The sequence below is a fragment of the Typopeltis vanoorti genome, chromosome 10 (genome assembly GCF_054136105.1).
Source record: "Typopeltis vanoorti isolate ZY-2024b chromosome 10, IOZ_Tvanoo_1.0, whole genome shotgun sequence".
NCBI classification, from domain to species: domain Eukaryota; kingdom Metazoa; phylum Arthropoda; class Arachnida; order Uropygi; family Thelyphonidae; genus Typopeltis; species Typopeltis vanoorti.
This window is the reverse complement of record NC_143558.1, coordinates 138,012,533-138,028,655: the sequence shown is the minus strand read 5'-3', so window position 1 is coordinate 138,028,655 and position 16,123 is coordinate 138,012,533. Positions and strand designations below refer to the sequence as shown.

The following is a 16,123-nucleotide window of genomic DNA, read 5'->3' as shown; positions in this document are numbered from 1 at the left end:
AGTTAACAAGATCAGTAATAACAGAGGACTTCAACTCAATTCTAGCAAGACAAAGATCATGGTTCTCAAGGGAAAAACAAACAGAGAAGCTCTTGAAAAACAGGTGTATCTTAATAGAGAAAGAATTGAGGAAGTCAGCAAGTTTGAGTGCCTGGGATCCATCAGTGATGTGAAGAATTGCTGTTCAGAAGATGTCAGAAAAAGGTTAGGAATGGCTAGGACAACAGTCAGAGACCTGTCTAGGGTCTGGAAGGATGGATCTATCTCCATGGGAACAGGGTTGAGGATTTTAGATGCAGTTGTTTTTCCAACAGCGACTTATGGATGCGAGACTTGGAACCTAGAGAAGTCAGATAAACGGATATCTGCTTTTGAGATGTAGTGTTACAGAGGGCTGTTGAGAATGTCATGTACTGAAAGGCATACAGATGAATGGGTGTTAGAAAAGATTAGTAGAACGTTAAGGCTCCTTAAGGATACTACTGACAGAGGAAAGTTAAAATATTTTGGACACATAGAAAGGATGGAAGGAGGACTTCTCAGAACAGTAATAGAAGGTAAAATTCCTGGAAAAAGAGGCAGGGGTAAACCATCAATGAGATGGATGAATGGCATGTGTGGAGTGACTGATCTTCAGAGAGTTGAGGCTGCCAGAAAAGCAAACAACAGGACTACATGGCAAGGCCTGGTGTGGAACATCACCGAGCATCAGAGTGACCATATGGCATCTGTAGATGCCCAGTGAACATAGAGAGATAGCATCATTAATATTCTGTCTTACTTAGATACTACAGGCTCTGTTGATGGAATATTAATTTTTACAAAACTGCGATAAGTTGGTTAGAAGAAATGGCACCATATTTAAGAATATTTAGGGATAATAGTAATTTTCAACTAATATGACCCCATGGAGTCAAAGACTCATCTCTAGAAGATCCTTTTGTCATACACACACAGCTCATCATACTGTGCCTTAAACACACTCAAATTCTCTGCAGACACCACACTCTCAAGCAAGGCATTCTAATCATTCAAAACTCTGCATGTAAAAAACCTGCTTCTCATTCCCATGCTCACACTCTCCTTCTACAGCTTCCAGGAATGGCCTCTTTGTCTCCCCTGATCTCCCACCATTTTATAAAACACCTCTCCAACAGTGATCCTATAACAACCCTTTATTAACTTGTAGGTCTCTATCGTATCACTCCCCTCTTCCTCCTATCCACTAGACTCGGTAATTGCATCTTCTCAACCTTTCCTCATATTTGATATTCCAGAGATCAGAAACTACCTTAGTTCAGTTGCATTTTGACCCTTTCCAACATCTCTTTTTCCTTTTGAAAACTAGGTGACCAAATCTGTGTACAGTAGTTCATGTGTGGTCTAATCAAAGCCATATACAATGGACAAGAATCTCCTTACTTCTATGAGTCAGTGTCCTCCACATCACTCCCAGAATTCTTTGTATTGCTTTCACAATTTTGGCAATGTGTCCCCTAAATTTCAGATCCTTATCCACTATCACCCCAAGATCTTTTTTAATATCCTCCATCTTTGACAATAAATCTCCAACAAGCATAAATTCTACATCCCATCTTTGTTTCCCAAATTTTAAAACCTTACATTTTGCAACATCGAACTTGCATTCCCATTCCCATTCACTCAATCTAGGCAAGTCTTCTTGTAAGGCCACAACATCTTCTCTACTCTTCATAGTTTCGCCCAACTTTGCACCTGCAAACAACTGAATATCCCCATCCAAATCTTTGTCAATATCATTAATATACAGGTTAAACAGCAATGGCCCTAAAACAGACCCCCAAGGTACTGATTTGCTGGAAGAGGAAAGTCATCACTAGTGACTTTCCTCTTCCAGGATATTGCTCTCCCATACACAACTTACTGATACCTAACAGATAGCCAGTCTCTAATCCAATGCACTAATCTAATATTCAACCCCCATCCACTCTAGTATGACTATCACAGCTTATCCTGAGTAATCTATGAAAAGCCTTTGCAAAATCGAAGTATACTACTGTATCTCTCTCTCTTCTGTCCAAGGAAGCCATCATCACCTTATTGTAATAAGCAAGTAGATTGATAAAACATGACCTCTCTTTAGCAAATCCATGCTGTCCATCAAAGATAATACCATTGTTGTCAACCATTCTGGATCCCTGTTCTCGTCAGCTTCTCCAACAACTTAACCACAACACCTGACACACAGATAGGTCTATGCTTGAGTTCTATCATCTCCTTTATGAAGTGGCACAATCTTGCCATTCTTCCACATTTGGAACTCGACCCAGTGCAAGACTCATATTGAAAAAATATGTCAAGGAAGATGCCAACTCCTTGGCACATTTCCTTCAGAATACATGGTGATATATTATCAAGTCCCACAGCCTTATTAACATCAAGTTTGTTCAATTCCTCATACACCAGTTGCTCACTTACAGTAAGTCTCTCCTTCCCATCATCAACTGCTCTCAAATTCTCCATGATATCACATTCACAAGAATGAAAGACCTTTATGAACTGCTCATTAAGTATCTCCACTATATCTTCCACAGCAGTTGTCCTTATACCATTTTCTCCAATCAGTCCATAATCATCTTCTTCTTCCTATCCAGTTCTAGGCCAAGTGGCCTGTTCCAGACTCAGTCCATCTTCTTCTTAGTTGTTTCTTGTTCCTCCAGGCCTATATGTTCAGATGTTTTTTGGTAATCTTTTTCTCTGTATTCTTGCTATATGGTCAAGCCAGTTTTTTCTATATTTAATCACTGAGTCTGTTATGGAATTAATTTTAAGATTTTTAATTATTTCACAATTTTTTTTTATCCAATAGGGTTAGTTTTTCTGTTTTTCTAAGGAATTTCATTTCTGCTGCCTGAATTCTCTGCATATCTCTTTCTCCAAAGGTCCATATCTCACTTCCATACAATAGTGTAAGTTTGGCTATTGTTTCTGTATGCAATTAGGTTTAAAAATTCTGTTAATTGCTCCAGTGATTTTTACAAAGTTTGTCATCTTAAAATCAATATCTATTTCATTTATGTAAGCCTTGGTATTCGAAATTATTAACTTGCTGAATTATTTGATTATTTAGTACTATTTTATTTCTGAAAGGGTTATCTCCATGAAAAGCCATGACTTTAGTTTTCCCCGTCGATATTTCCAGGCCATATTGTTGTATAATATTATTTAAATTATAGATTGATTTCTGCAATTCATCTTCAGTCTTTCCAAAGATGATCTAATCATCAGCAAAGAGTAGCGTGTCTATTTTTGTATGTCGATTAATTTTAAAGCCACATGTATTTATTTCTCTCCATTTTTTGATAATATTGTCTATATATATGATAAATAATATAGGTGATAAACGACAGCCTTGATGGACTCCTCTATTTATTGGTTTCCAAGTAGATATGGTATCATTTTGCTTTATTGTTATTTCATTATTGTGGTATATGTTCAATAGAGCATTGTATAGTTGGTTTTGAATGTGATATTCCTTTAGAGTTTCCCATAGTTTATTTTGCAAAATTTTGTCAAATGCTTTTATATAATCAATGAAAGCTATGTGTGTTTCAATATTGTATTCTCTATGTTTTCTATAATTATTTTTAAAATAAAAGCCAAGTATATACATGATCTTCACTTAGAGAATCTGTTCAGTTCTTCTCCCAGCTATGACACTTGGATTTCGCAAAGGCTTTTGATAGAGTACCTCATGATAGGTTGACAGTCAAACTAGAGCAGATGGGGTTGGATATTAGATTGGTGCATTGGATTGGAGACTGGCTATCTGATAGGTATCAACAAGTTGTGTATGGGGGAGCGATATCCAGGAAAAGGAAAGTCATTAGTGGAGTGCCTCAGGGGTCTGTTTTGGGTCCATTGCTGTTTAACTTGTATATTAATGATATAGATGAAGATTTGGGTGGAGATATCAGTTGTTTGCAGATGATGTGAAGTTGGGACGAACCATGAAGTGTAGTGAAGATGTTGTGGCCTTACACGAAGACTTGAATAGATTGAGTGATTGGGCACGGAAATGGGGATGTGAGTTCGAATGTTGCAAAATGTAAGGTTTAAAATTTGGAAAACAAAGATGAGATGCAGAATTTATGTTTGGTGAAAATATATTGTTGGAGGTAGAGGAAATAAGAGATCTGGGGGTGATACTGGATAAGGATCTAAAATTTAGGGGACACATCGCCAAAATTGTGAAGACAACACAAAGATCTCCGGGAATGATGTGGAGGACACTGACGTGTAGAAGTAGGGAGATTCTTGTTCCATTGTATAAGGCCTTTGATTAGGCCACGCATGGACTATTGTGCTCAGATTTGGTCACCGGGTTTTGGAAAGGGTCCAACATCTCTTCATCCTTAGTCTCCATGACTAAGGTAGTTTCTGAACTCTGGAATGTCGAGTATGAGGAAAGATTGAGAAGATGTAATTTGCAGAGTCTGCTGGACAGGAGGAAGAGAGGAGATATGATAGAGACCTACAAGTTGGTAAGGGGTTGTTATAGGATCAATGTTGGAGAAGTTTTACAGAGAATAGTGGGAGATCAGGGGAGAACCAGAGGTCATCCCTGGAAACTGTATAAAGAGGGTGTGAGTAGGGGAGTGAGAGGCAGGTTTTTTTCGTGCAGAGTTGTGAATGATTGGAATGCCTTGCCTGAGAATGTGGTGTCTGCAAAGAGTTTGAATGTGTTTAAAACATGGTATGATGACCTGTGTGTGTGATAAAAGGACCTCCCAGATGAATCTTTGACTCCATGAGATCTTGGGGTGGTATTAATAATAATAATAATAATAATAATAATGATTCTATATAGGATATTAATTTGTTTGTTAACATTTTTGCATAGATTTTATAACCTGTGATGAGGAGGCTGATACCACGATAGTTACTGAAATCTGTGTTTTGTCCTTTTTTGTAAATTGTCCATTTTTGCAAAATTTGTAAAATTTTGTAAATTGTAAAGTGTTTTGTAATTTCTAAAAAAAAGACCATAATCATTCATTTTGTTTTTCTCCTGGCTATATATCGAAAGAACTCTCTTAGATTCTTTTTGGCTTCATTAGCTAACTGCTCAAACTTCACTTTTGCTACCCTTACCAACCAAGTCACCATACTTGCCTGGTCTTTGTAATCCTCATGGAATTGGTTATTACCACTTCTCTTATGCTGCTTCCATAATGTCCTTTTTCTCTGTATCGCATGCTTAATCTCTTCATTCATCCATTTCACACCTACCTTATTTAACCTTTGAACACTTGGAATACATTTAGACATTGCTTCTACTAGATAGTTCTTGAATATCTCCTAAGCCGAATTAATCTCTTTTCCAGCTAACCCCTCATTCCATGCTACACCTGCAACTGTCTCCTGAGCTCCTCATAATTACCAGCCTTGTAGTTCTAGATATACCCTTTTCTCACAGAGATCCTCAGACTGTTGGCAACTACCCAGGTAATCACTTCATGGTCACTCTCACTAACTGGAGGGTGATTTAACACCCCACTGATAATAAGATCCCCTGATAATATGATCAAATTCAAGACCCTCAATCCTCAAGTGCCCCTTGTTACATACTGTCTGAGGTAGTTGTCCCTCAAAAACTCAATTTCTTTACTTCCAGTTGCTATCTCATCATCCCAGTCTATATTGCCATAATTAAAATCACCTATAATGATCACCCTTTTCTTATTTGCTTGGTTCATTTGATTATACATTTCATACTCACTACAATCCACATTGTAGTGATCTATAACAACATCCAACTAAGTATTTCATTCTATTCACCTCTATCTCACACCATACTCCCTCAAAACTACTGGCACTATTTCCCTCCTGCATCTCTACTTTATATGGACATAACTCTTTCTCTATCATCAATAGCACTCCCCCCCCTTTTTTTTTACCCTTTCTATCCTCAGGGAACACATCTTACCTTTCCATCTCTATTCCTGTCAGGATGTCGTCCTCATCCAACCATATCTCACTTATTCCAACAATTTTTGAGTGAACAGACTCAATTAATGCAACTATTTTGTTTGCCTTGTTTCTTACGATTCTAGCATTTGTACTGTACACAAACACAGCAGCTTATTCCTAGATCTATAGCTAGTTCCACTGATACCACTTATTTGATGTGATTTCTCCATGCTTAACTCAAGCCATTTCTTTTTCTCCTTCTTCAAATCCCTTGTTTTTTTTTATAATTATTTTTATATTATATATTACACAAATTTTATTTGTGTAATTTTACACAAAAAACGCTCTGAGTTCCGGCCTGGTAAGCCGGAGACAAAAAACGTGACATAAAAACATTTCAAATTCCGGCTTATCTTTTTATGTATATAGAGAATATATATATTGTCCATTTTTGCAAAATTTGTAAAATTTTGTAAATTGTAAATTATATATATAAATACACAAACAGTTACGCCCTGAGTTACGTAAGTAATGCATTCCATAAATCTTTAAGTAACTCGAATTTTACGCAAGTCAAATTTGTAAATTACATACATACAATAAAAAGTTCAATGCTACTCATACAGCTGTCTTACATTAATTTTTTGCCATTAATCAGATATTTTCCATTTTTAATATTTTTAATTTTTGGGGTGATTAAAAAATTAGTAAACAGTAAACTTAACGGTATCCACTTCTGTGTCAGATCATCGATCCAGTGAGTCAACAATTTCTCCATCTCTGATATCGGGCCCAGCCTCTTCTTGGTAATAAATATGCCCTTCAACACTACGGCACCTTTCGTGCTTTCAACAATGTGAACTTTATCCTTCACTATTGTATTCACTGTTGAAATAGGTCGATTTATTTCCCAAGCTATTGTTGATAGAATTTTATCGACTTCATACATACGAATAATTTTCAACTTTTCTTCTTAAGTAATTGCAGACCTTTGTTTTTTAGATTTATTACCAGTTCATTAGGTTTTGCATTTGCATTCCATTTTAAGGGTAAAAAAAACAATGAAACTAGAAGTGACAACAAGTGACTGAGCCAAACGCACGAGGCATCTACAACTGTACTGCAATAAAGCTGTCAAAGACGCACCTGCGCAAAGCCGCAAAGGTGTTCATACATGCTAGTAGATTTATTATGTTACTGCGAATTTTACATAACTCGGGGTGTAACTGTGTGTGTGTGTGTGTGTGTGTAAGATGCTGGCTACCAAAGTGAACTATGTAATTCAAAAATAAACTGCTATCAGCAATGTCATTAACAACCAACTAGATAGTGTACCCTCTCCCATGAAAATGAAAATGGATTCAAAACTCACAATAGGCATGGATGTTTGTAATTGTTTTTAGTTGAGAGATGAATTTCATCATCTGAAAATACTAGCTTATGTGATTTACATTGTTTTGATAGCATTTACATCATTTTATTATAGTTTTCATATGATTACTCAACAGTGCCTAATATCTTAAACTAGCTCTCAGCATACAACATATCTTTCATATGCAGGAAAAATGGAGTCATTTTCAAAATAAATGTGTATTATTCAATAACTGAAACACCTCATCTTCTGAATTAGTTCAGATAATGTGTGTGTGTGTGTGTGTGTGTGTGTGTGTGAGAGAGAGAGAGAGAGAGAGAGAGAATATCACATCTGGATGAGTGGCTAAGTGCGCAGAAAAATAGGTAATGGTTCACAGAATAATTATTCTTAAATATGCTGCTCTTCCTCCCTAAACCACCCTATTCCAGTTTTGTAAATATTAATATTCCATTAACAGAACCTGCAGTATCTAAGTAAGAAAGAATATTTATAACTTTTTAAGATGACACAGAAAGTAGGAAACTCGTCAATCAATAAAATATTACTTTCACTGTATAAGAATAAAATTATTATGAAAATCTAATTAAAATCTAAATAAATCTAAAAAAAATCTAAATAATACATAAATACATAAAAAACTATAATTTGTGAAATTTATCATCTGGCACTGCATTTAACTTTTCATATATTGGCTGCAATGCAATATCGTTTCAAGTTATTCTTGAAAATAACTTGAAACAATATGTTTCAAGTCTTCTTATGTTATTCACTAGAATTTTCCTGTGATGAATATTTTGCATGTTGAATTTTCACCACAATGAATTGTTGCCGATGAACTGTCCATGAACCCCCAGAGGTTGAAGAGCAGGAAATGTTCAGATAGTTGAGTCTGCCAAGTACAAAATGAGTGATCATTATGAGAAATTTTAACCAAAGCAGCATAAATTGGGAAGAAGAAACGGCATGTCGTGGTAGTAAGAGAATGAAATTTCTGGAATTTGAGATGGACATGCATTAGGGAACGTGCTGTAGAAGAGACCCAAGACTCAAAAGTTTTGAATTTGGTACTAATTCAGAGGATCTGATTTTAACTGTAATGTCAGCCATCCCCCCACATGGAGAAAGTGACCACATCTTGATGGATGAATAGACATGCAGAAGTATCAAGAAGCTTTACGTGAAATTATAAAGCAGGTAAATTAGAAATCAGCTTGGGCCACTTCCTTGGATGGAAGAATTGGAAAGGCAAGATATAACAAGTACATTGGAACTTGTGAGGAAATATTTATTAGAAGCAATGGTGAACTGTATATCTTAAGTGAAAATGGGAACAAGATTTGGTGTAAAGTGGATGACTAACAAAATCAAAAGAAAACTGCAGATGAAAATGAGGTTATGAAATATATATAAGGAAAAAGGTGGAGAGAAGTTATGAAAGGAAGTGGTGAGCAAGGGTGAGCGGCTGGATTGTGGAATATATTGCCTGCTAGTATAGTGAGAGCATGAATAATTATTGAGCTTAAGATGTGGTATGATAGACTGTGTTGTCTAAAATGGGCCTCCCACGATAAGCTTTGTGGTTAGCAATTTTATAAAGATATTATGTGATACTGATAATTATAAGTTATTCCCGGTGACTACTTTCATTATACCAGGATTCGAGTGACCATCGAGGATCCTGAAGAGATCCCACCCATGCACCTACGCACATGAGCTTATCATAGGGAACTGGCTATCAGACTGTGGTGAAAGTGCCCTTAAAGACTCTCACTGTGCTCCTATGCACATACACCATAGGGAGGCTCTTTTCTAACTCACAGGCATTGGGTTTCTCAGTGGATCGTGGACAGTGGGTCTCACTATGCCTGATAATGATTAACTCTGAAAAATAAAGGAAAGATCCTTGGAAAGGAGTAGGTGAACTTATAGCTCTATATTTAAGGTAGTTTTAAGTTAGATTTAAGCTAGCATGTAAGTTAAGTTAAGGAAAAGGATCAATAATTGGGGAAAGAAGAAATAAAAGGAACTTCATCCTGACCAGTTGAAATTCTACTGGCCAAGTACAAGCTGGTGCTTAACCTGGCATTAGTAAAAGCATGAACATTATGGGTATTGTATTATAATTAGGTATTGTATTGTGCTGGCAAATATGGCCATACTTGCCAGCACAATACTGTGAATACTGTGGTAAATGCATGAACTGAATCACTTTAGGTTCATGTACCATGGAGCATTAAGGACTGGACGCCTTTAGGTCTTTAATGCAAGACAGGGGCACATTGCCAAGAGAGTCTGATCTGATATTATAGTAGACCAAGAGAGTATAACATGATATTAAAGATGACTAAGGTGATAAAAAAGATTACAGATTGGTTTTACCCTACTGATGACTAGTCGTTGAAATTGTAATCCTGCTCAGTACGAGAGGGACCACAGGTTTGGACACTTGGTACATGTGCTTGGTCGAGTGACTAGTGGTGCGAAGCTACCATCTGTGGGATTATGACTGAACGCCTCTGTCAGAATCACGTCTAGCCACTGCAATGATTGGTGTCCGCACGTCACACCTGAATGGTGCGGCATAGGTAAGATTGTACTATGACAGTACGAAAGCAACTTCGGCTAGTGCTGCCTTTTAACGCGCAAGGCACGAACTGTATCATTGCAGTGGCTAGACGGGATTCTGACTTAGAGGCATTAAGTCATAATCCCACGGATGGTAGCTTCGCACCACTGGTCATTCGACCAAACACATGTACCAAGTGTCTGAAGCTATGGTTCTTCTTGTACTGAACAGGATTACTATCATAATGACTAGTCATCAGTAGGGTAAAATTAACTAGTAGGGTAGAAAGAACATGTTCAACCTGATATAAGATATCAGGTTGGACATGTTCTTTCAGTTAAAGAAGACAGTTATAAACTAATAAGACAGTTATAATCATGCTGTATTATCTGATTTATTTAAAATAAAATAAATGAATAAACAAAGTCATTATGAAATATCCTCACTGTTGAAATGTACTTGTGTAACTGCTTAAACCTTTTAATGTTTCTTCAGTTGCTACATTCTCTGGTAGCACAATTTTATCATGCACTACCCTCCAACCAAAAAACTTCATTTTTCACTCATTGACTTCACTTCAGTGTTTCATCCTGATTTTAAACTCCCATTAATTCAGGAATATTAGTCTAGTGATAAATGTTAAATACCCTCCTACACAACTTTTAAGGATGGCATTTAGTGAGACTGTAAAATGAAGTTCCCTTTGAGCTGGTTCCAAAGGGCAGAGCATCAACACAAACACCTATTCACAATGACTAGAATAAGTGCAAGTTATTCTGTATTAGCAAAACCCAGAACCAGTCCTCCAATAATGCTATGTCTGACTATATACAGCCATATGGATAAAAAAATAAAATAAATTTTAAAAAAAATAAAAATCAAGGCGCTAGGAAGCTACTCCCCATCCCTACATACACTATCTACAAATAATTGTCTGGATACTTTAGCAATTTACAACTGATACCAGCAGGCAAACCCTAATATCAGGTGGAGTTCTTTTTGTACAGTATTAGTGTTCGCCATGGTGTTGCTGGCAATCTGAAACTCATTGCAGATGATCTGTGCCAATTGTAGTGAGTTTATGATTCCACCTGTTTTAACACTCTCCTGTCCCTGTCAGTAATTTTTGGTAGCTGCCCTGGGTGCTTTCCTGCACTAATGATGCCAGAATGTCTCTCCATTTGTTGATCACATCACAAACCGTTGATTTTGGATGCTCCAATTGAGCAGCAATAGCAAGTATGAACATGCCACCAATGTGACAGCCCATGATGATACCTCTCTTGAAGTCACCAAGTTCACGTTGTGTTGCCATACCACCAGTATTCAACTGCTACAATGAAATACTGCTTCCTACTATCTACACACTGATTTTTATGTTATTAACAAACCTGGGATGTTTCATATAACAGATAACAGAGGTGTTTGGACAATTATTGGTAGATAGTGTATAGAGGGTATGCTGAAAAGTTGGTCACTCATTACCATGAGGTAGAACCATGCAACTTACACATTATTCTACATATTCCCCACGAAGTCTTATACACTAGTCACAACACTGTTGCATCACTTGCAATCCTCTAAGAAAATATTTCCCTTGTTGCATAAACCAGTCCTTTTTGTTCTAGATGTTTATCAGGTTTGACACTGGGGAGTTCTTTCGCTTGGTTGAACAGTGGGAAGAAGTGATGACAAGAGGCTATCCCTGGAAGTTACGAAAGGAAACTGTGAGCAAGAGGGTGAGGAGTGGTTTCTTTGCATGGAGGGTGGTTGAACCATGGAATGCATTGCCTGATGGAGTGGTGAGAGCGAGAATGGTCAATGAGTTTAAGGAGTGGTATAATAGACTTTGTGTTTCTTAGGGGGACCTCCCCTCGATGAGTCTTGATAGACTTTATGTTCTTAGGAAGGACCTCCCACGATGAGTCTTTTGACTCCATGGAGGCCTGAATAATAATAATAACTTTTCAGCCCCCCCAACTCATCATATATACAGTCCAGACCTAATGCCATCTGATCAACTTATTCCAATCAATGGATCATTTTGTTAACATACAGGAAGTCAAGACTGGATCAAGTTTCTAGCATCCAAGATTAGATCCTTAGTACCTGAGATGGATCAAAATTTCTTGGACAGGATGGATTGATCTCGTAGAATATCATGTTGAAAAAATGTTCTTCAATCATACTTTCATCCAAAAAAAATCAAATCAGCTAACGCCGTTTATTCCCTAGGGAGTAGGCGAGGCCTTTATACCCTATCTAGCATTTGGAAACTGAGTCGGCAGTTCAATCTCCACCGGTAGCCAATCAGAGATAGCTAGCCCATGTCTATCACTAATTATAGCAGCCACCAATGAAGAGGATGAAAAACAAGTGCTGCCATCTCTTGGTACCTAACCCTAACAAGATATATTACTGCCTGAAATGTGAGCACTAGTCGATTTTCTTGAGTTTACGGGACGAAAAAACCAAGTTTCCGGGAGAAAAAACCACTTACCTGTGCCAGAGATCGACTAACTTGGGAACCGGTCGAAGAAAGGCTTAGAAAAAGTTCCTCCAGTCAGAGACTAGACTTGAACTTAAGTGTAACTTCGAGCAATGAAGCGCAGAGGACGCAAGCGCCACTTCCACTGAGCTACACAGGCCTGGCATGCTAATTATTTCACTGAATATTTCAAATACATCACCAGTATTTTCAACAACTAATCATTCCAGTTGAGATTCATAAATCCTTACTTTTTACAAGCAAAAAAAGCAAACTTTTGGCTACTGAAATCTTAAATTGCAAACGCAATTATTAGCGAATCTTCTAGAACATGTGGGCAACTCTCATTGTCAAACTGATCCAAGGATGAAACAGCTTCTGGTTGACGAATTTTGTTGGCACCTTAGGAGTAGAATATCTTCCATATATTGAGCATAATGTGGGCAATTAGATGCTGAGTGAACCTTAGATAGTAAGTGAAACAGGGTAAGAAACTTCTGTTTGAACAGTCAAGAGGGGTGGAATGGATTTTGCACAATTTATTTCAAATAACGAGTTAATGCAGTTGGTTTATATTAACATACAAAATGTCAATCATTTTTTCTGAATACTGTCTAAAAGTGATGTCATGTCATAAACTTTTGAAAAAGATTGATTTTGAAACGAAAACTAAATATCATTTCAAATGATAACAAGACTGGGGCCTACTATCCGAAATACTTTTTAAAATTAATTTTTATCGCATAGTGAATAATTGCATTTTTATTACTAGTATTCTGTACGGTTGGAAGTCATCACGTGAACACATTCAACAATGTGACCTATCCTTTGCCACCCACGGATTGCTACAAGGAGATCTCTAAGGACTGCTCACCCTATGAACACTACCTCATTTTGGCAAAGATGATCTCTCAGAACAATCCTCCAGAAAAGGTGAACAAATACTAAAATATTTACTAGAGAATCTTTTTCCCTATTCACCCAAGTGTTTTTTTTAATTTGTTTGTTTTCAGGCTACTATTGTATACTTGGGTTCATCCTGGATTGAAATAACACCATCAGGTTCGAAGATTTCTGCTGAAGTCAACGGCAGCAAGGTCACTGTAACTGAAGATACTCCTTACACTTACAAAGTTACTATTGGCAAGCAAGAAGTTGAAGTATTCGAAATCAGCTATGATGGATTTTACTATAATGTGAAGTCTGACCAACACGGAGCGTATGTGTACACAGATGGCAGATCCATTACCCTTGAGGTACGTAGAATGCTGAAATAACTTTCCAAACAATTACTATTACATGTTCTATATTATATGTATATTGGGTGTTTTCAATTAGACTTATTCAGTCAAATGACTGAATTTTTCTTTTCGATATTAATCGGAAATATAGAAATTGTTTCTTATCAAGATCCAAAAAAAGTGCTTCATCACTATGAGGGGCTTAAATTATTTATTGATAATAGAAATTTAAGGAAAATTTACCAAACTTTATCATCGTATATAAAAATAATTAGCGATCACCGATACAATATGATATGATATGAAGTGTTAAAATAAAAACCATTAAAATTCTGAAAACTTTTGTCATCTTTCTAATAACAATATATTTAATGAAATCAATGGGGATAGTTTTTAAAATTTGAGGAACACTTTCGAAAGCAAAAACAAAACCTCCTTAAAAAAAAAAAAAGTTATCACGTTTACAGATCTAACTGTCAGTTTTATAAACTGGCTTTCAGTATGACTATGGTGCAACCACAGAAGTAATGCAAAGTCAATACAAGGCTAAATCATCTGCAAATAGTTTGGAGGTCAATGATGTTATGTAGTTTATTATACAGTTGACTGTTTATTATACCCTTGAACAACGTGGGGGTTAGGGGCACTGATACCTCGCATTGTTCGAAAATCCACATATAACTTTTGACATTCCAAAAACTTAACTACTAATAGTCTACTATTGACTGGGAGTGTTACCAATAACAAATAGTTCATTAACACGTATTTTTTGTATGGTATGTATGTATGTATTATATGATATATATTTTTACAATAAAGTAAGCTAAGAAAAGAAAACATTATTAAAGCAAATCATAAGGAAGTGAAAATACATTTACAGTTCTGTATTGTACTGCATTTATCGATACCATAAGTTTATATTGTCTGTTTACAAGATGAATCATATGCCTGTCAGTACCTACATCAATATTGTCTTATATGATACAAAACACTGTAGATGTTATACATATTACCAACACTAGACATCAAAAATCAAAAATGAAAAGATAATTGAAAATAAAATATTCATATTCATATAATGATTCATCGTAGGATTCATTCTAGGCTTTATGGTAGCCTAGTGAAATCGATGAGATTGCTTCGCAGTAGCCCAGCCTATACAATAATAAACGAATTTTTATAAAATTTTTATTTATGCTAATTAATTTAACTAATCAATAAGAGTTAATTTTATGCAGTTATGATTTAATACTGCATCTTTACATTTGATAATTTTTAACTTTTTTTTATAAAACAATTGTGTATACTCTTTGGTAGTAAATGAAAAATAGACTAGTAAAATAAGATAAGATGATATAATACATATATTTTATACATTCATGACATACCTCACTTTTTCTTAATTTTTTCAATATTTCTAAGCTATGGGTTTGTCTGCGGTTTTTTTTTCGAACTGTCGCAAATTTTCAAAAACGTTTTCCAATATATTTATTCAAAAAAAAAAAAAAAAAAAACACGTATACAATGGATCAGAGCACAGTTCAAACCTGTGTTCATCAAGGGTCAACTATATCTAAAGTAAATAAAACTTACCAGCATTTTGAACTGGCTGGCTCTGTATCTGAAATTCAAATGATTTTTTATCTTTACAATTGTCCTGATGAGATACTGAATCTAGGTCTTCATTTTCTTTATACATATCACACATATGAGTTGCATTGCTACACGTCTGGTTAGAGGATTCTTCTGTTTCTTCTCTGACTGAGAGTGATTCAGAATGATTATATTCAGCTTCATTTAATAAACAAGTGAGATCTATTTCCTCAAGATGCTGATCAGATGAACTCAAATCAGTGGCAGTTATAGAGACAGTATTTTCTACTGCTGGTAATAAATTTCTTGAGGTGTCATCAATTGCACTGTCTAAACCTTCAGACATCTCTAAAATGCCACTTAATATTATGGTATTATTATTTTTAGAGTTAGTTTCAAAAACTTTTACAGTCTCAATAGCAACAACTCTATCATCAGGAGGAACTGGAAGAACAGCCCCTAAGCAAAATAAAATAAAATATATTAAACATCCTTCTCTGATTATAATTATGGATAAGAAAATCTGAGAAAAATATTAATTATGTGAATTTATTGTGAAAAGGGATGTATCACAATTTTTTACTTTCATTTGGACATTGTTCACAAATGCAAGAGTGTGCACTTCTAAACAATAGTGTCTTTGGTGTTTGTTTGTACTTTTCAGTAATACACTTTAGGTAATATAAGCTAATATATATATATAAATGTTATAATTTATGAGATTTATACAACAGACTTATGACCATAAATCTGTTGTATTATCCATGAATATCTACAGTCTCATAATAAAAAATATCAAAGAGCAACATATACTGAATCTTAAAATTATTCACATTCCAAACATATCAGCTGCCCATAATAATAGATTTAGTTTAATCCTTTATCCCAGTGAGAGCAAACAAAGTTTG

General features: G+C 35.7%; 1 protein-coding gene across 4 annotated transcripts in view; it reads right to left on the bottom strand.

Moving 5' to 3' along the window:
• The window catches only part of LOC150102833 (uncharacterized), a 630,466-nt gene that overhangs the window by 570,141 nt on the left and 44,202 nt on the right, over positions 1 to 16,123 (bottom strand). For all 4 annotated transcript variants that reach the window (XM_090398795.1, XM_090398798.1, XM_090398796.1 and 1 more), the window contains exon 2: positions 15,216 to 15,674. In XM_090398795.1, coding sequence (XP_090254921.1) covers positions 15,216 to 15,674 — 459 coding nt within the window. The remainder of the gene's footprint in view (positions 1 to 15,215; positions 15,675 to 16,123) is intronic.